Genomic DNA, 20,477 nt, shown 5'->3' on the forward strand with positions numbered 1-20,477 from the left:
CTCCCTCTCCTTGCCTGTGGCCAGCAGGGCAGGGTCTCTGGGTCAGAGACCCTCTCCCTCACGACATGCCCTTCTTAGCAGAGCACTTCCCTCCATCAGTTCCCAAGTTTCTGTCTTCAGAGGAGTCCTGACAGCCTCTTCTCTTTTCAGGTCCCTGCATGGCAATGACATTGCCACCCTCCAAGAGGGCATCTTTGCAGATGTGACCTCCCTGTCTCACCTGTAAGTAACTCTGGCCCAATCCTCGGCACCTCTTTGGATTTAAATGGAACTTGGTCTCCAAGAAAGACCTCTCCTCCTGATATTATTACTTTTAATTTAGCCTGTGTACTTCAAAAATGCTCTCCGTTTCAGTCTCTTACACATTCAGTGTACCATCGCTCACAACAACGGAATTGGAGAACAATTCTTCAGAAGCAATAATAAAAGTAGTCATGACCATGTATTGATTGCCAAGCACTGCACCTGCATCGGCTAATTTAATCCCCATGGCTCTCCTACAACATAGCTACTGTTATTCCCATTTTCCAGAAAATGTGACAAGCTCGCTCAAAGTTGCATAGCTGGTAGGGGCTGGAGTCTTCTGTTTCAAAAGCCCGTGCTCTGAAGCACGATGTCAGTATTGTGCCTCTGACTTCATATGGTGGGGGATAAGCTCTGAAAATTTACTACCCCCAAGAAGTATAATTGGTATAATTGGATGTAGAATTGCTTCCAAAACCATTTAGCTGGCAGTGCCAAGAGGATTCTTAAAAAACAGTACGCTCGATTCCTCAAAAGGCTGAATATAGAATTACCTTATGACCTAGCAACTTCACTCCTAAGTATATACCCCAAAGAATTGAAAGCAGGGACTCAAACAGATACTTGTACACCCATGTCCACAGCAGCATTATTCACACAGTAGCTATAAGGCAGAAACAACCCAAGGGTCCATTGACAGATGAATGGATAAACAAAACATGGTGTAGTGGGATATCATTCAGTCATAAAAAGGAATGACGTTCTGACACATGCTACGATATGAACAAACCTTTAAAACATGCTAAGTGAAATAACATAAAAGGACAAATATTGTACACTTCTACTGAAATGAAGTACCCAGAATAGTCAAATTCATAGCTACAGAAAGGAGAATGGTGGTTGCCATGTGCTAGAAGGAGGAGGAAAGGGGGATTTTTGTTTAATGGGTACAGAGTTTCTGTTTAAGGTGATAAAAAGAGTTTTGGAACCAGATAGTGGTGATGGTTGCACAACATTGTTGATGTAATTGATGCCACTGAGTTGTGCAGTTAAAATGGTCAAAGTGGCAAATTATATATATATAATTATATTACCATAATAATATAATTATATTAATAATAATAAATAATATATATTACCACAATTTAAAAAACGAAGGCCTGTGAAAGCAGTGGGCTGCGGCAGGGTCATCCTAATTCTGAAGGTGGGGCCAGACACAGAGCGAACACATTCTCTCCTAGCGTCTCAGCTGCAAGTCGAGGTCATGTTCAGGCCTGAGAGACTGCAGCCGGGACCCTGGGTGTTACCGCATCTTCCTGCTCTCTGCCTCACAGCCAAGTGCCCAGGGCCTGAGTGGGTAGGCAAACTCAGATCAGGGAGACTTTTAGGGTCCCCAGCATCTCTACTTGAAGTTCATTCACTCAACAACCTCAGTGGATTTTTCTCAACTCTAAGACTCATCATTTCCACATTTTAATCTCTGAGATCAGAGTGTATCTTACAGATGATTTGTATGCATTTAATATGGTAACATTTCTCCACCCTTCCCACAGCAGGCGTCTAACAGTCTTAGACTTGAGGAAATAAAATAGTAATAAGTGCCAATCATTGAGAGTTAACTTGGGACAAGTACTTTACTATCTGTGGTTTACTCCATGACCAAAATGGGAAGTAGCTTTTGTGCTGTGAGCCAGCTTCACAAATAAGACAGGGACGCTCTTGAGCCCACACTGAAGATTCCAGAACTCAGTGGGCAGAGTTTGGTGATTAATTAGTGATGTCTGCCATGGGAGTGGAAGGGGTAAGGGGCTGCGTCCTAGGTGGCAGGATTTATTTTCATTTTACAGTGCCAGTTTCAGTTAAGCAGATTCCCTAGGTCATAAAGCTAGGAAATGACAGAGACAGGATTTGAACTTAGGTGTGTCTGATTCCAAAGCTTTTTATTTACTCTTTATTGCCTCAATAAATATGTCATGAGTAACCACAGTGAGTCAAATGCTAAAGAATTTACTGACGCAAGGCTTCTGCCTTCTGTGACCACCTGGGATGTTATAAAACAAATTCAAAGATAGCAGTGACTAACGCTGGGGAAGTCTGATGACCTTCAGAGAGGAGGTGCCATCTTTGCTGCCATTGGAAAGGCACTAGGAATCTGCCATTTGGAGAAGATGGGGAAGGACGTTCCAGGAGGAGGGAATAGGATGTGCAAAGGCATAGAGGCAAGAAAGTGAATGACATACTCAGGGATGCTATGTTGTCCAGCATAGGCTATAGGGGGTTTTGTTAGGTGAGGAGTGTGGAGTGGGAAGAGAGGAATCTGAAAAGGGACACTGGAATTCCATTGTGAAGGGCCTTTGTGCCGCGCTAAGGAGTTGGGCTTTGTTCTGTAGATATAAGAGAATTGAGGAAGAATCAAGTTGTCAAAACTCCTGGAAAGCTGTGGTGACACGTGGAGGCTGGATGGGATGGGATAGGAGGTGGGAGGGAGCCTGGCTGGAGATGGTGGCTCTGGACGAAGCCCAGGCAGGGACGGTATTGGTCACTGTTCTTGATGACGCCCGTTCACTGGGGCTTGCTTCTATCTGTGTTTAGTAATTTTTGGTTTTGAGCTCATTTTTGGCTGATGGTAGGAATTCTGAGGACCAGAACTGGAGATGCTTCTCTCCAGAGAGTTTCTGTGTGGTCTGCTGCAGCTCTGGGCCCACGCTGCTCTCGGCTCCTTGACTTACCCCTGGGCCGTGCCAAGCGTCTGCTCTAGCCCTCCCCCCTTGCCGGGAAAGGCCTTTTCAAACATCTGATCCACCTTTCCCTCCTTTGGGTACCCCCTTCGTGTATCTCTTATGCTTGGGCTTCCCTGTGAAAACTGAATGATACCCAAGGATGTTCTAATCTTGTCTCTAGCTCAAAATCTAGAGGTTTTGCTTTTCAAGGGGGAAGTGTACAAACAATGTATGTTTTGTACGAACAAAATCCTGGAGCTGCAGAACCAGATTTTGAGCCTATCCCATCTATAAATTCAGACTTTCTTTAGGAGAACAGTGACATCAGGCCAGAAGCCAGATCCAACGTGTAAGAAAAAAACTCCAGACAAACAATAAGTAGAGATTAGTTAAGCAGTAATTGCGGAACAGGGCATCAGCATTAGTGATTAAAAGTGTTTGTTAATTGCATCTCAGCCCTATTTCTCTGTGAAATGGCATCTCTGTGGAAGAAATCTTCCACTATTATGAAGCAACCTTGTGAGTACATTCTTCCCTTTATACCCACGGTTTCCAGTGGAACTAGGCAGCAGCCTGGGAGAGGTGCATGTGCTTGTACTCAGGTGTGTGCACAGGGAATACCAATGGAATATACGTGCATGTGCACATATGTAGCCATTATTTCCTCTGCATGAAGAGCTGCAACTCTTCCATAAGGATTCCGTGAGCACTTACAAGGAGTCAAGGAACGGGACAAGGATAGCGTAGACCCGCCGCATTCCCTCTGGGCTTCACGAAGGCCACATGCGGTCTGAAGGGAAGGAGGCGCCCATGGCTCTATAACAAGTCAGGGGTTGGCCCAGAGTCAGCATCCAGTGTTCCTGGCTCCCAGAGGTGCCCTGTGTTCCTACTGAGACTCTGACCTGGGCCTTTCCTCTTCAGCGGCAGTACGCAGGATGGGTGGGTGGGCCGAGGGTGTGTGCAGGGGGGTGAGGTCCACCATATTTAAACCCCTCGAACTTTAGACTAGGAATCAGGACATGTGGCGTTAGGTCTTTGTCCTGCTGTCACCTTGCCGTGGGATCTCAGACAGTTCACGCATCTCTTTAGGTTCTTTCCTCAGCTGTGCACAGGTTATCCCCGAGGTCTGGTACAGTTCTAGCATGCCGTGATCATTGTGAGCGCTCATCGCTGCCCTGGGCTTCCATACCCTGCACATCTCCCTGCTGCTGTTTACTCTCGTATTTATTGTAGAGTTAGCTCATCTTTCATCCATGTGTCTAATCGTCCATCCATCTATCCATCAGCAAGTATTTACTATGCACCAAGGCTCCCCAATGTCGTTCTTCATGTCTATAATCCAGCATTTTGTTGCCCCTCATCTGCTGCGTGCTGGAAAACTAGATCTCTGAATTCTTTAAGAATTCGGTGTGAAAAGTAAATATAGAAGGATTAGGTAAATCTTGGTATGCCCATATGACAGAATAGCAAGCAGTTGATTATAATAGTTATAGCCCTGGACTTTATTATTTGATGGGAACGCAGAATAAAGAAGATAGTGCACTCTGATTTCAGTGACGGGTATATGTGAACACAGGAACTAGAAGGAAATAAAGGAAAATTAAATTAGTTATGTTTATGGGATGATAGATGATTCGTTTCTTTTTGAGGTTCTTCTGCTTTCATACTGAGATTTGTGCGTTGCTCGTGCTTTTAGGCAGGTGTTCGTTCAAAACGCAGGATGCCTGCTGGTGTCAGGCACGGTGAGGGATTCATGATGCCTGCTGTCAAGAGGCTTCATTCCCGTCGAAGGAGACGGCGATGCACACAAATAAACGGCCTGGGAGGAGGCTGGGCAGAGGAGGAATAGCTCAGGTGAAGAGCTTTTGAAGTTTTAGTAGATGCTGAACTCTGTAGTTGGCGCCTCTGAAACAGCCACAGGAGACCTATTTCTGTCCTGGTTATGTTAATAGGAGAAGCCCAGTAGGGCCTTGGCAGGAACAGACGGAATAGCTACTGTTTCAACTGTTTCCAAGTTATACTAAAGATCAACAGCACAGGGTTATTTATACTTTTGTTGGGGGGTGAACCTGACTCCACAGTCCTTTTGGATGGACAGCAGCCTGGCTGCCGTCGCCACCACTGGTCTCAGCACGGCCTGTGGCTCTCCACTCCCCACTGAGTTCACAGCAGTTTTTGTTGGGGAAAATGGACTCCAGGTGAAAGTGAACTACTTGAACTAATAAAGTAGCCACAAAAAGCTGGCCTTCGGAGAAATTAAAGCTTGGGATGTTGAATTCAGGAGTCACTCGCCATCTGCTCTATACGGCAACAAGTGAAGCGTGTGTTGGTCAGGCCAGAATGCATAGTTTGAATAGCTTTGTATGTGACTTTGGTAGTTTTTGTTATTCTCTATTATTATTTTTTATATTGAGTCGGAAAGGGACGCTTACATTTGAGGTGCAACTTTGTTGCCATTTATGGGGGGAATTTATGTAGGAATTGGGAATTGTGACATCCTAAGATGTGTCAAGGGCCTCCACATTCACAACAGCTTCCGATTTAGTCTTTTTTGGCATTTTCTCTAAATGAGCTGCAAGACAGAGAGAAGAAACCCTTCATAATAAACTCTCAACTTGTGGCTCATTTGCAGACCACACTCCTGCAGTGTGCTGCAAAAAATTCTTTCAAATATTCTGTATTTATCTTTTGAATAACATAGTTACATTGCCTCATGCTGTTTATGTTAAAAACGCAAGTCTGGTGAATGCAGACATTTTAAATATACCACTGTTTTGTATTCCTGTTATTTTTTTAAAGTCTTTTTTTTTTAACACGATGAAGCTTCAAAAAATCAAAGTATCTGAGCTTCTTCTACCTCTGAGAAGCCCTGGCAATGTTTGGGTAAAAGAGGAAGGTGTCCTCCCTGTTCCATTAGCCAGGATGGATGCTGTCAGCAAATCAGGACAGAAAAAATGAAATACACGTGGAGGCTGAACTGGCTTTCTTTTCCAAGCTGCATTATTCCCTCGGCGCCCATTTCAGGTTAGATGTGCTTGTCTTTCTCCCCCTTCCAGATTGCAGACTCTTTATCGAATCATAAAGTGAGCCCCAGAGATGTTAAGTGAGCCGCTCAAGGTCACCCGGGCAGTGAGCAGCTGCGCCGGGGGCTGGAGTCCAAGATTGTTGAGACTGCTTTGTAAGATTGGCTGTCATCAGCTGTGCTATTTGGGGGAATTCCTGCTCAGAGTCACTGCTGCTTTCAACAGACCCAACACATCTCCGGGGGAACCACTTCCCCTGTATTGCCCAGACGAGGTGGAAAGTGGCAGTGCATCTATTTGGTACTTAAAGTGCCCATTCTCATGAACATTATAGAGCCTTATATTTTCACCATAATGTTGATATAAATGAACTTCAGGCACGAGGCTCTGGTTTTTCTATTTGCTAGTTAAAGGACTGCTGGCCCGTTCATTCCCCCAAGTCCATGCCTAGTTCATCTCTGAATCTCTCACTGTAGTTTAGTGAGAAGGTTATGAGCTTGCCCGCAGAATTGGTCAAAGCCCAAGTGGTTGGTGGTGCACAGTGTCAGTGTCGGGGCGGGCACGTGAGGGAGCAGGCAGAGCCTCACACTGTGGGCAAGTGTAAATCGATGCAGCCTGTTTTGGAGGGCGGCTGTTAACATTTTACATGCACTTCCTCCGCGACTTGAATCCTCCTTCTAGGCATCTGTTCTAGAGAAATGCTCACTCCTCACAAAGAGGCATGAACAGAGTGTTCACTGCCGTTGGAAACAACCAGAATGTCTGGCAGCAAAAACTATGTAGTGTCCATTCTTTGGGAGGCAAGCAGTTTGTTAAAATGAGGTGAATCCGTATAGCTGACCTGAAAGGGTCTCCAAGATGTGCCGTTCAGTGACAAGAAGCAGGCTGCTCAGAAACGATGTGTACTGGATGGATATAATCTCTTCCTCACGAAGACCCATATGTGTAAATATAGGAAAGGATTGGAAGGCTACACACTGAGTGTGGTGACCATGCGATCATGGGTCCTGTGGTTGGCAGGACAGTGGTGTAGACTTTTCTGTAATGTGGATGTGCTGTAGTTTACTTAACCACTCCCCCTTTGATGAACATGGGAGGTTTCCAGTCTTTCTCTTACAAGCAACACCGTGATCAATACCATTGAACAGATGCCTTTATACACTTGTGCAGGCACATCTCTGAGATAAACTCCCAGAAACACAGAATCGCTGGGTCAAAAGGCAGCTGCGTTGCTTAGATAGATATCACAAAATCCCCCTCTGTGGGAGTTATACCATCTTGCATTCCCATCAGTAGCATAGGAATGTACCTTTAAAAAAAATCGGGGTGAAATTCACGGAATATAAAATTAAGCATTTAACTGTGTATAGTTCGGTGGCATTGAGGATATTCACAATGTTATGTAAGGTGGAGACTGTTGTGTGCCAGGTCTGAACATGGTTTACAATGCGAATGCCTTCATGTGCTTCTTGTTTAATTGAAAATGAAAAGAAAAATGAAAGAATATAGGCTTCAGTGTCAGACAGCTCTGGGTCTGCATCCGGGGCCTGCCCTTCACTGGTTGTGTGACCCCAGGAAAATTATTTATTCCACGTGAGGCTCAGTTCCCACATCTTTGAGATGGAGAAGAGAAAACTTACACTGTGGGGCTGATGAGAGGGTTGGATGCCCTGACGTGGGAGAAGCAGCTGGTTCACCACAGCAGTAAATCTTGGTTCCTTTCTCCCTGGTGCCCTCTGGAGGCAGTGCAGTCAGAGGCTCTGGCCTCAACAGCACGAGTTCAGATCCCACCTCCCTACTTTCTCTGTACATCTTGGGCAAGTGCCTCCACATTTTGAGTCTCGGTTTCAACATGTAAAATGGGGATAGTGGGGTGTGATGAGGACTAAGCAAGGTAACAGATATGGAGTGCTTAAAACTGTACTGGCTATGCGGTAAGTGCTCATGTAATGGAGGCTGTTAGGGTTTTGCCAGCTCCTGGCATAAAGCCTGGCACCCTAGGCACCGGTGGGCAAGGGACCCCACGAAGCCGTAATGCCTCCTTCTCTCCACTCTCTGACCCAGGGCCATTGGTGCCAACCCCCTGTATTGTGACTGCCAGCTGCGCTGGTTGTCTGGCTGGGTGAAGACAGGCTACAAGGAACCGGGCATTGCCCGCTGTGCTGGGCCCCCGGACATGGAGGGCAAGCTGCTCCTCACCACGCCTGCCAAGAAGTTTGAATGCCAAGGTGAGCCCAGGAGCACGGGAGGGGGTGGTGGGCACCGGGTTGCTTCCTCCCACCTCCTGCTTCCCCCACCAACCCTGGCAGGGCCTTCCAGACGCTCCCATGTCCCCGAGGTGGCCTGCTGGGTGGGGGACAGGTGGCGGGAATGAGGCCCCTGCTGCCTGTTAGCACGGCTGCCCTCTCGTCCTGACATAACAACAAACAAACAAAAAAAGCCAGGCAGAAAATCTCAGGCTGTAAGGGCCCTCATCCCTCCCTGGGGTTATGTAAGGAAAATAAAAATAGCAGCAGTGTTTCTGGAAGCTCCAAGCCTCTCAGCAGCACAAGCACTCAGGCCTCGCTTTGGTCGGAATTGTGCTCAGCAATGAGCTTAAACCCCTGAGCCACTGGACCCAGCTGCCACTCTCCTGACATTTGCGGAAACACAGGGGCCGAGAGTGATCGGAGGCGCCTCACCCTGGGCATCTGTAAATACTCGTTCAGGGACTGATTGGCTGATGCACTGACGGCCCAAGCTCTGGGAAGCCTGCTGAGCCGAGGGAGGCAGCCGAGTGTCTGCCCGAGGCCCAGCTTTGTGTGCAGAGGGACAGCTGTGGGAGGGCACTGGAGGCCACGGGGCGTGGCGCCTGCCCTCTGCGGGCTCGCAGACCCCCGGCGGAAATGAAACTGACAGGCAGAGTTGATGAGGAGGCCCTGGGCCACCCCGTGTGCAGGATGCTGTCACAGGAGTAACCCTGCAGAGGGGCCCATCTCTGGCTTGGCTGCTGGCTGTTGGGAGCAGGCCAATTTATGTTGAAACACGTGCTCCGTATGTATTTAATGTGGTGGGATTGGTACTGGTGAGAGGTTTGTGTGTGTGTTTTAGAATTTTTATTGGAATATAACATGCATAACAGAAAAGTCCACAGATCGTAAATGAATGGCTCACTGAGTTTTCACAAATTGAACCCATCCAGGTAACCAGCACCCAGATCAAGAAACAGAGCCCCACCTATACCCGAGGGCTCCCCTGCGTTCCTCTCCAGTTAGTACTAGAAAGTGTTTTTCCTTCTATTCATTCTCATGCCTCTTCAGTGGAACCAACATTTCTCTGCTTCTAGAAGGAGTTTTAAGTGGAAACCTGAGTTAACTGGCTGGTCTTACTATTTATTCTTGTGAGGTCCTAATGCCCCTCCCAGGTGGCACCCCAGGCAGCCTGGCTGCCAGCTCCTCACCCACCTCCAAGTTCAAGGAAGGGCCACCAGTGAGTCCTGGAGGGGCTGGAGAAGGTCCTGCCTGTCGCCGGAGAGGTGATGGGAAGGGGTCCTTCCCCGTTCAGCCTCGGAGAGAAACAAGTTCAGGGCAATGGACCTTTTTAGTCCTAAGCGTGGCCTTCTCTCAGAGCCAAGTCGCCTCTCCACCAGGGCGGCCACCCTTGCTGTCCAGGCCAGCAGGTGACAGGGCTGGGGGTGGTTGCCTTGGAAAGGTATGAGGGGATGGAGGAAACATCAGCCGATTTCAGTAACCGTGACCATGGCACTCTCCCACGGATGGTCCTGCCCTGACCACCATGTGGGGGCTCCTTAGTGTCCAGCACCTGCCCATGAAGCACGATTTTGGAATTATCTCATTTAGTCCTTCCAGCCCCAAGAGGCAGGGGCTGTTTTTTGTTATTTATTTATTTATTTATTTATTTATTTATTTTATTGGCTACGTTGGGTCTTCATTGCTGCACACGGGCTTTCTCTAGTTGCAGAGATCGGGGGGCTACTCTTTGTTGTGGTGTGTGGGCTCCTCATTGCGGTGGCTTCTCTTGTTGCAGAGCACAGGCCCTACGTGCACGGGCTTCAGTAGTTGCAGCACATGGGCTCAGTAGTTGTGGCTCATGGGCTCTAGAGCACAGGCTCAGTAGTTGTGGCGCACCGGCTTAGTTGCTCTGTGGCATGTGGAATCTTCCCGGGCCAGGGATCGAACCTGTGTCCCCTGCACAGGGATTCTTAACCACTGTCCCACCAGGGAAGTCCCGCAGGGCTGTTTTTAACTCCATTTTACGGAGGAGGGTCCAGAGACTGGAGAGGTGGACTGTGAAAGGAGGGTGAGCACAAGGGAATCCAGGGAGGGGCAAAAGTCTCCTTGGGGAGAGGGCTTCCCCCACCCATCCCTGCGGCACTGGATGGCAGGGCAGGGGGCATAGGGCTCTGTGCCCAGCCCTGTCCCCCCCCTCCTCCCTGCACTAACACCCCCACGCTCTTGCTTCAGGTCCCCCCACCCTGGCTGTCCAGGCCAAGTGTGACCCCTGCTTGTCCAGCCCGTGCCAGAACCAGGGCACCTGCCGTAACGACCCCATAGAGGTGTACAGGTGTGCCTGCCCCAGCGGCTATAAGGTGAGTGGAGGCTGAGGCGGGAGGTGGAGGGCTGCTTGGGGGCGCAGGTAGGGCAGGCTTGGGGCTGTCTCGTTGGCCACTCTGCCCACAGGGCCCAGGGCAGTGCCTGGCTCAGAGCAGGTGCCCGAGTGAGTTGTTTCATCCATGACCTAACACGTGGAGGAGTGAACACGTACCTCCCAGGACAGGCAGGCCGAGCCACGGAGGGGCCAGCTGTCCCTGTTGGCTCACTGTCCCTGGGTCTCCCTGGGGTCCCCATCACTGACTTCCTCCCCAGGGCCGAGACTGCGAAGTGTCCCTGGACAGCTGTTCCAGCAGCCCCTGTGGGAACGGCGGGACCTGCCACTCGCAGGAGGGCGAGGAGGCCAGCTTCACGTGAGTTGCTGCGGGGGCTGGGACCTGGTGGGCAAGGTGCTGATGGGGTCCAGCACCCGAGCCTCGGAGCCTTCCTCCTCCGAGTGGGGTGGCCCAGGCCCCTGGTGCTCTGGGGGATGGGGACAGGCACGGGGGAGCACGCGCTCACTCCACCTCACAGCCGGAGGCCTCTCCACACCCGCCCAGGCCACGCTGGCACTGCCCAGAGGCAGGGAAAGCACACAGCAGGCGGGGCTGGGGCTGGGCTTAGAGCTCCTGCTCCAGGCTTCGCGCTGCTCTTGCCAGGTCCCAGGAGGGGCTTTCGATGGCACCAGGAGTGCATAGCCTAGGGCATATGCAGTGGCCGTGCCAAGGGGCAGTTTGGGGGCATTTTAAACTCCTCTGATCTCCATTAGCCCCCAAGGCCTCCAATTGGAGCCAAACAGCTGCTTGTTGGGCCAATGTTGCCTGAAGGCTGGGCCCTCAGCCAGCTCCTTGGGATCAAACCTGCACCCCGAGCCCCCGGGACAGGGGTGGGGAGTTCTGCCCAGAGGTGGGAGCAAGTCCTGGTCACGCCCTCCGGACCTCTCCCACCGGCTCATGGGTCACTCTGGTCGCACCATGGGTATCAGTCCCCCACCACTCCGTGAATTGGGGCGTTGGTCCCCCATCCCCTCTGCCCGGGACCTGTGGAGGACCCAGGTCCTCCACAACTCATCTCAGAAGTCCTCCCCGTGCTGACATCACCACGCAAGCCCCCCACTCACCCTGCTCCCCCCGCAGCCTCTCAAAGAGCCCCCCACCTTCCCAGAGCTCTCCTGCACCCAGAGCTTTTCTGAGGCGCACATAGTATTTAGTTGCTGAAAATAAATTGCCAGCTGAGCACATTGACTCTTCAGAAAATGATGTTGAGTCTACTGGCAGAAATGGCCAAACCTGTCTCCGCAAACTCACATTACCAGATGTAAAAAAGAAAACACTAAATGGCCTCTCGGCAGGTGTCACCTTGGAAACGGTGTCCTTAAAATAGGCTCTTTCCTCCTCTGGGCGTGGCAGCAGCTCCATCCGAGCCCCCTCCACATTGGCTAGGCTACTGGGGGCGTGACTATGGAGAGTCGGGGGGCTGAGAGGACACCCCCAGAAACTCCCCCTGCTAGGCAGGGAGGGGGTGCAGCTGGGAGTAGCCGCCTCACACTTGGCATCCCTACAGATTGGGGTTGGGGGGGAGCCGTGGGGAGCACTCTCTTGGTAGAAAGGGCTGCCTCCCTGAGTTACCCGTCCACCCTGAGGCGTACAAGGGCCTCTGCGGTTATCCATTCCCCCAGCTCTGCGGGAGGGGACTTAGCTGAGATCCCCTCAACTGTCTTAAAACCTCTCTGTTACCCCCACCGCCCACCAGCCTTGCAGGGGGGATGAAACTCCAGGATATACCCTGCAGCATACTTCAAACCTTTTTGTTCACATACGTGCTCCCCCAAACAAGTTTTTAAAACTACAAACGACTTCACACATTCTTAAGTGACAGCTAAAAATTTTCAAGGTAGGTTAATTTTTCATTGCAGAGAAGGTCATTTCCAGGATATTGTACATATTATTAACATTTTAAAATAAAACAATCACTCTTTTATCATTCTCCAGTGAAAAATCGCTTTAAAATGACACAGAGGAGCTCCTCTGTAACAGCTGCAGCATCTTGTGTCATGCTCTTTTCTCCTCGGACTAGAATTTCTATTTTACTCCCCCCACCCCCACTTTTCTTCGAATGGAATCTGTTTTCATGCTAGAGAGGCTTTCCTTGAGCACCCTGCCATTGTTTCCTGCCACCAACATGGGTATATAAATTTAAATTTAAAGTTTTTTACTTATTTCGTCATCATAAACCTTTGATTAAAAGTTTCTTTTGTATTGAGTTACCATTACAAAGATCAATAATATACAATGGATCAGAACAACATAACCGTATTCCAAAATTTTATTGATAATTATTACATATAAAAGTAAAATTTTATTGGACTGTATTTCTTAATGAGATAGATGGAGCTTGTGTGTGAGAGTGTTTTCTTTTCTTCTCCTAACTGATTTTTGTGTCCAGAGGTGAGTATTATAGAATGTGAGAGGGCTTAGTGGCCAATCTATTCCTTTAAATATATATGTGTGTATGTGGGTATAGCTATAAAAGCTGAGAAAGTTTGTTCACATAGATAAAGCAATGGAATTAGGAGTTTTATTATAGCCATGTCACTCAATTACTTGAAACCCTTCCAATTTTATATGCCAAAAACCCCGAGTGGACTGTCACCAAAAATTATTTTTAATGCTCTATCAGCTGACAGTTCCATGAGGTCTTCCTTCAATTACTTTTTAATGCACAGAACTGGAAACCTCTTGATTTGCAAAAGCATATGTTCATTCACTTTGGAAACATCAATATTCCTAATTGTCCCTTTATTTGGCACCTGAGGATTTAGGCTCCAGGCACAGCTCCCCTTGGCCTAGGGCTGGGCGAGGTGCCTGTGAGCCCTTCTGGAGCTCTGGGGCAGGTCAGTTAAGGGAGGAGTTCATGCAGAACCTGAAGATGTGGAAATTAATTTCTCAACCTCTCTGACCCACAAACCCCTTGGAAAACCACAGCTGCCCCACGCGGAAGTATACCCCAGTTTGAAGATCACTGATCTCCAGGGCTCTCCATGGGCTGACTCCTGCTTACCCCCCCAGCCCTGTTCTCACCCCATCCCTGAACTCTGTGTTCCCCAAGTCCTGAACTATTTAGGCTCTCTCCCCTCCCAAGGCTTTTACCTCCACTGCCTTCCCTCCCCTTCCTGTCCTCCCCTGTCAGAGTCCTTGGCTAACTCACCACCTCCTCCAGGAAGCCTGCCCTGACCACTCCCCCTGTGGAGCAGCTAGGTGTCCTCTGCCCCTTTGTCCACCCTCCCCATCCTCAGTTGCGCACCATTCTGATACTCATGGTCTCTCCTTTGGTCCCCAGTCTCCTCATTGTCTCCCCTGCTAGACTGTGAGTGATCTCATGAGCACAGGGCTGGTCTTGTTCATTCTAACCCCCAGCACCTAGCAAGAGCCAGACCCCAACAGGGACCAAAACTCTGGGATGATGCTATTGAGTGTCGCCCACAGGCTTCCACCAGTACCTCAGGAAGGCTGCCACCCTGGCCGTGGGCCCACCCGCCTCTCCCTCCTCCCCTGCTCCCCACAGGTGCTCCTGCCCCACCGGCTTTGAAGGACCGACCTGTGGGGTAAACACGGACGACTGTGTGGAGCACTCATGTGCCAACGGGGGCACCTGTGTGGATGGCCTGGGCACCTACACCTGCCAGTGCCCCCTGCAGTACTCGGGTAAGTGTGGTGGGGGTCGAGCGTCCGCGGCGGGGGGGGCCGGTGCACGTGCCCTGAGCCCTGCCTGTGTTGGCAGAAGGGCTGGGGCCCCGCCTCAGTGTCTGCAGGAAGTTTCTGCTGGGCCGGCTGCCTGGCAGAGCACGGGGGGCAGCTTCTCTCCTGCTTCGCCCCCGTTCTTCCCCCAGGAAGGGCCTGTGAGCAGCTGGTGGACTTCTGCTCTCCAGATTTGAACCCGTGTCAGCACGAGGCCCAGTGTGTGGGCACCCCAGACGGGCCCAGGTCAGTGTCGCCCTTTTTCAGGGCCAGGGAAGGGCACGGGCCACCACGTCACCTCTCTTCTGTCCTCCCCAGCCTGTTTCCTTACCTGTCAGGTGGGTTTGGTTTTGGCCATCCAGTTCCTGCCAGTCAGTACCAGGGGCAGGGTGGTGGTAGTTATGGTCCAACAGACCTGGGTTTATATTATGACCCGGAAGGGTGGCTTGACCACTCTGAGCCTCAGTTTTCTCATCTGCAAACTGGGTGCACCAGTAGCTTCCTCCTGGCGTGGTTGTAAGGATTAGGTAAGCAAATGCATGGAAAGTACTTACCTCCATGTCTGACATTTGAAAAGTGCTATAAACTTTTCAAATAACTACATAAGGTCCACAATTTCTCATCACCAATTACAAAATGCACAAAACTCTGAAAACCAAAAGCCCATTTAATAGCAAAATCTGATCCGATCAATGTATTTTGTATCAAAAGCTGACCCGCACTGATATGAGGTTACTTGTGGTCACCATTCATCCCATGTAGTGGGAATATGTGTAGATTTTGCAGCAGAATGTGAACGTGTTTAATTAAAGGGCTGTCTCAGATCTAATTGGCAGCTTACATAATATGCAGTTATAGGCATTGTACTGCCTTTCTCAAGTCCAAAAAGTTCTGAATTTCAAAACCTATCTGGCCTCAGGTGACCATTGTCACCACCATTGTTACTGGCACATGTGGAAGTGCTTTGTCACCAGAAGACCGTGACGTGAAGCTCGTGGGTTTTAAAGATGTTGCTCCCACCTGCAGTTTTGCAAATATAATCCTGTTTCTGGGGCCCTGTTCCACCAGTCAGGGCAGCACAGCGGTCAGGGCTCCCTCAGGTCTGTGGCTGAGGGACCCAACCTCAGCCGCTTGGGCCAAGGCAGGGGGTGGAGTCCCCAGGGACTCAGTCCAGCAGGAGCTGCCAGAGCCTCCTGGGCAGGAAGGGAGAGCTGGGGGACACTGAGGCCCAGGTCTTAGATCAAGGGGCCGCACAGGAGCCTCCATCCAAATGGTGGACAGACCGTTTGCATGGTGCAGTGCTGGCTGAGCTGCCGGGTGGGGTTGGCACCGCACACCAAGGAGCAGTGGCAGAGCGAGTGGTGTGCACACTTCTCAGAGGGGCTGGACCTCAGAGGGTAGAATAAAGCAGGGCTGCACATTGTCCGGTTGGATGCAGCTGGGATAGTCCTTCACACCATAGAGAAGGAGCACTCAGTGGGTGTATAGTGCACGTTCACTTAATTTCCTGTCTTGGAGGAAGGATGGTACTGACATACCCTCAGCTGTGCCTGGTGTTGCACCTGGAGCCTAGCCAGTATTCAGTACACATTCATTGAATGAATGGATGGGTGAATGTCAGTGAAGGAGTTGGGGGTGCTTAGCTACTTAACATTGTTCAGACTGCAGCTTAAGACCAAATAGTAGGTTGTGATCAGCTGGGTGGATCAAGATGAACATGAAAAAAACCCAGAAAATATCAGAGAGCATCAGGCCCTTTTATATAGCAAAGATAAGTATTGTGGCATGAAACTGGTTTCAGAGGGCTGTGTGTGTATGTGTGTGTGTGTGTGTATTTACTGGGTACAACGGTCTTTCTTACCACTTGAAAAACACTGGCAATGAGTTAAAAAATCAGGCAGGAGCACCTACCTGCCAGATTGTGTGGCTGAGCCACAGAGTCTGCACTTTGTAGTCTGAAAGGGTTTCCGGCAAGGGGTGTTCACCGAAGGCTTCCTGGAAGAGGTGAGGTATTGGCCTGGTTGGACCAAGGCAGGGAGAGAGAAGAGCGTATCCCAGAATCAAGTGTGAAGGCAGAGAAGTGTAGCGGGGTGGGGGTTGCTGCCTGTGGAGACAGGTTTGACCACGGGGGGACTTGTTATGGGGGGAGCGGGAAGGGGAGCATCTGGTAGGGCTGTGACTGAACGGGGTAGAGGAGCATGCTCTTTATTTGATAGGCAAATAGTTGGCAGAAATGGACTGACTCAGACGAGCAGTGAGCCACAGTGTGAGTTGGGAAGCTGGGGCCTGGAGTCAGGAGGTCGTGGAGAGGTGGGCACTAGCCATCTGAGGCACGAGAGGCTGGGCCGGTACAGTTGGGAGGCTGGGCAAGAGGGATGGGTGAGTCCCTTGTGGCTCAGAGCCATGCATGGGGGGGTCGGGGGAAGGGGAGCTGGGCAGGTTGAGAAGGGGCTGAAGGTTGACCTTGGATGTGCTGTTGGTACTAAGGGTGGGCCCTCCACGACGTGTCCATCTCCTCCAGCTATTGGGTGTCCACCCTCCCAGCCCAGAGCAGCCCCCTCCCCTGCCTGCAGCCCACACAAGCACTCTTCCTGTACTAGAAACGGGTCCCAGGATGGGTGGGGGCATCTTGACATATAGGGCTCTGTGTGACCTCCTGGGAGACCTCACAGACCCACAGGGCCGCGAGGTTCTCTATCACACATATAGCCCCAGGGTCCCACAGGCTCCTGGCTGAGCTCTGGAGTGCGTGTGGGGCTGATGGCCTACCACCCCTGCCCGCTCCAGGTGTGAGTGTGCACCAGGTTATGGAGGTGACAACTGCAGTGAGAACCAGGATGACTGTAAGGACCACCACTGCCAGAATGGGGCCCAATGTGTGGATGAAGTCAATGGCTACTCCTGCCTCTGTGCCGAGGGTTACAGGTGAGCAGCCCCTGAACGCACCACGAGTGACTGAGTCCTCTTAGCTGTTAGCTCCGGGGCTGGCAGGAGCTCCCAGGCGTGGCTGGTGGGAAGGAATAAGGGCAGAGCCTGGGAGCTTTAACCATGGCTCTCCCGGTCACCATCTGTGTGGTCTGGGGAAGGTTACTCAGTGGCTCAGAGCATAGGCAGAGGCCCCTATCCTGACTGGTGGAGGGAGTGGGAGGTGGATACAGATTCCTGGGCAGTGCCCCATCACTTACCTGCCCAGCGAACCCCTGAAGACATGCCGTGCATTAAAGGTCATTTACTTTTTCATCTTGGCCTTTCTGGGAGGCTGTGGAGAGAGGGCACCTGCCCTCCTCTGGTCACCCGTCTTCCATGCTCTGCTTGTGTCTTCTTTTAAAAAACAATTTTATTGAGATATAATTCATATACTATATAATTCACCCAGTTAAAGTGTATATAATTCAGTGGCTTTTTGTATTGCCAGAGTTGTATGTCCATTACCAACAATCAATTTTAGAACACGTTCATTATCCCAAAGAAACTCCACACTCTTTTCTGTCACCACAATCTCCCTCCATCCCAGCTGTAGACAACCACTAACCTCCTAATGTCTGTGTCTGTAGATTTGCTTATTCTGAATATTTCATATAAATGGAATCAAACAATCTGTGGTCCTTTGTGACTGGCTTTCACTTATCATGTTTTAGAGGTTCATCCATGTGGTAGCAGGTATCAGAACCTCATTCCTTTTTATGGCTGAATCATATTCCATTGTATGGATATACCACATTTGTTTATCCATTCATCATTGATAGACATTTGGGTTGTTTCCTCTCTTTGGCTGTTGTGAATATTTGATGCTGCAGAGTCTTCTCTCTTTTGTTTGTCTCTTAAGTCTCAGTTTTCTTTTCTGTAAAATGGGTATAGTAAAACTTGCCAGCAGAGTTTGCTGACATGAGCACTGAGTGCTTCTTAAAACTAATGTGCACACAAGTCACCTGGGATCTTGTTAAAAACCAGATTCAATAGACTTTCCATTTCTGACAAGTGCTCAGGGGATGCTGATGCTGCCGGCCCAGGGACCACACTTGTTTCTCACCTTGTTTCTCAGCATCCTCCGGCTCTTAGTTCTCTTAGGGAAAGTGTTCATTAGGAGCATCTTGTGTTGCGTTAAAGTCCCAGGATGTTTGGTGAGTTCCTCTTCGGGACTGTGGGAGAGGAAGATGACCCGTTGCTCCTTGGCCCTGCTCTCTGACCCGTGTCCTTTCCCTCTCAGTGGGCAGCTCTGTGAGACCCCTCCCCACCTGCCTGCTCCCAGGAGCCCCTGCGAGGGGACTGAGTGCCGGAACGGGGCCAACTGTGTGGACCAGGGCAGCCGGCCCGTGTGCCAGTGCCTCCCGGGCTTTGGCGGCCCTGAGTGTGAGAAGCTGCTCAGCGTCAACTTCGTGGATCGGGACACTTACCTGCAGTTCACTGACCTGCAGAACTGGCCACGGGCCAACATCACACTGCAGGTGCGCACCCAGAGCGCCTGGTACAGAGGGTGGTCAGGCAGCAGGGGGCCCTGGCCTCAGGTCAGATCGTCAGGACATCTGGGAGGACCCTATGTTAGTCAGAACTCTTTGGATGTGGGTATTGGGGTCTCAGCTTGAGCTAGTTTAAGCGCAGTTGGAAAGGTTGTTGGGTCACAAAGCCAGTCTCAGAGAAGGGCAGGGCGGAGGTGGTCTCATGGGTGACTGGGTCCAGAAAACCAGACTCACCAGCATCCTCTCCTACCATCTCATCTCAAAGACTCCTCAGCCTCAGCCTCCAGGGCTGCAGGCAGGCTTTCTCCCTGTGGCTGGCACATGGCCACAGCTAACCCTGGGAGCCCTTCTTTTGCTATTTTATGTCTTGAATTCCATCTCAGAGCATCATCATGTTGAGGGAAAAAGAAGCAAGTCCTACTTCAACAGCCTTGTTTGCTAAACATTTCTTGGGAGGGAGAGTGGATTGCATTGCACATCCCATGAAAAAAATGTAAACTCCTCTTCAGTCATCTCTTTCTTTTCCCCAAATTCCATTCCCTATCCCAACTGCCACATCTTTCGTCTCTCCTTTATTTGTCCTCTTCTCCACCTTTTTTCTCAGAACCCTTCAGCCTCTCAAACATGCTCACTCTGCTCTCCTTCCCCGATCACCTCTCCAAAATCCTATCCATTTGTACTGTCCACACAGCAAGACCACAGCTAGCCTAACTGCTCAACAAAACAAAACTCACCAAAACCCTGCCCAGCCATTGCCTCAGGCACATCTGTGGAGAGGCTCAGTTTATCCCACTATCCCCACCACTGGCTCTTCCCCACCAGCTCTAGTTGGACAACAACCAACAACCTCAGGGAAGATCTCTGATTGACCTGCCTCAGGTCACATGCCCATCCCTGGACCAACCACTGAGTCCAGGGAGATGGGGTGCTACAATTGGTCCAGACTGGGCCATGTGCCAGCTCTACAGACCAGGGGCTCAGGGTCTTTACCAGAAGAGGAACAAAGCAGGAAAAAAAGATCAGGACTCCTACAGCATCCTAGAGGACTCTCCCTCCCGAGGCACAACTCCAGCTTTTGCTTGCATGGCTCGTGACAGGTGCTACCTTCCCGGTTTGGGTGCCTCTGGCTGTTAGAGAGTCTTCTTGAATTTGTCCTGTCTGTAGGTCCCATCCTCATCCCAAGGCAGCTCCCCAAGGCCCACAGAACAGGTTACCCCACATCCAGTCTAACTGTCCTCTCTGGGGCTCCCTTACCTCCGGCACAGAGTTTCCAGGCTTCAGCTGGGCCACCTGCCCTCCCTTGCCTGGCTCTGGCCAGACAGGCAATGGATGGAATTTGAGCTGGGGGGTGGGGAGGTGGGGGGGGGGAGGGGATGGGGCTTCCAGCCTAGGTCAGCTCCCCCTGGAGGATGTGTCACTTGGGTTGGCAGGGGAGGATAGTTCTGCACACGTTTCTCTTTTAATCGTGGGTCCTCCATCTGCCCCACCCGCCAGCCTGTGCTGCTGCTGCGTGGGGTGGGGTGGGAGAGAAAGTGCCGTTGCCATAGGTCTCCACAGCAGAGGACAATGGGATCCTGCTGTACAACGGAGACAACGACCACATTGCAGTGGAGCTGTACCAGGGCCATGTACGCGTCAGCTACGACCCGGGCAGCTACCCCAGCTCTGCCATCTACAGGTAGGGCTTCCTCAGGCCCACCGGCTGCTC

At 50.7% G+C, this 20,477-nt stretch overlaps 1 protein-coding gene across 1 annotated transcript in view; it reads left to right on the top strand.

The window, feature by feature from the left end:
* Positions 1-20,477, top strand: part of SLIT1 (slit guidance ligand 1) — a 169,446-nt gene that overhangs the window by 142,367 nt on the left and 6,602 nt on the right. The window contains 9 exon segments of the mRNA XM_057736947.1: positions 151-222; positions 8,051-8,214; positions 10,450-10,574; positions 10,852-10,949; positions 14,140-14,279; positions 14,465-14,558; positions 17,100-17,237; positions 18,520-18,757; positions 20,317-20,447. Of these exon segments, the coding sequence (XP_057592930.1) occupies positions 151-222; positions 8,051-8,214; positions 10,450-10,574; positions 10,852-10,949; positions 14,140-14,279; positions 14,465-14,558; positions 17,100-17,237; positions 18,520-18,757; positions 20,317-20,447 (1,200 nt within the window).

This window comes from Hippopotamus amphibius, chromosome 5 (genome assembly GCF_030028045.1).
Source record: "Hippopotamus amphibius kiboko isolate mHipAmp2 chromosome 5, mHipAmp2.hap2, whole genome shotgun sequence".
In the NCBI taxonomy this organism is placed as follows: Eukaryota; Metazoa; Chordata; class Mammalia; order Artiodactyla; family Hippopotamidae; genus Hippopotamus; species Hippopotamus amphibius.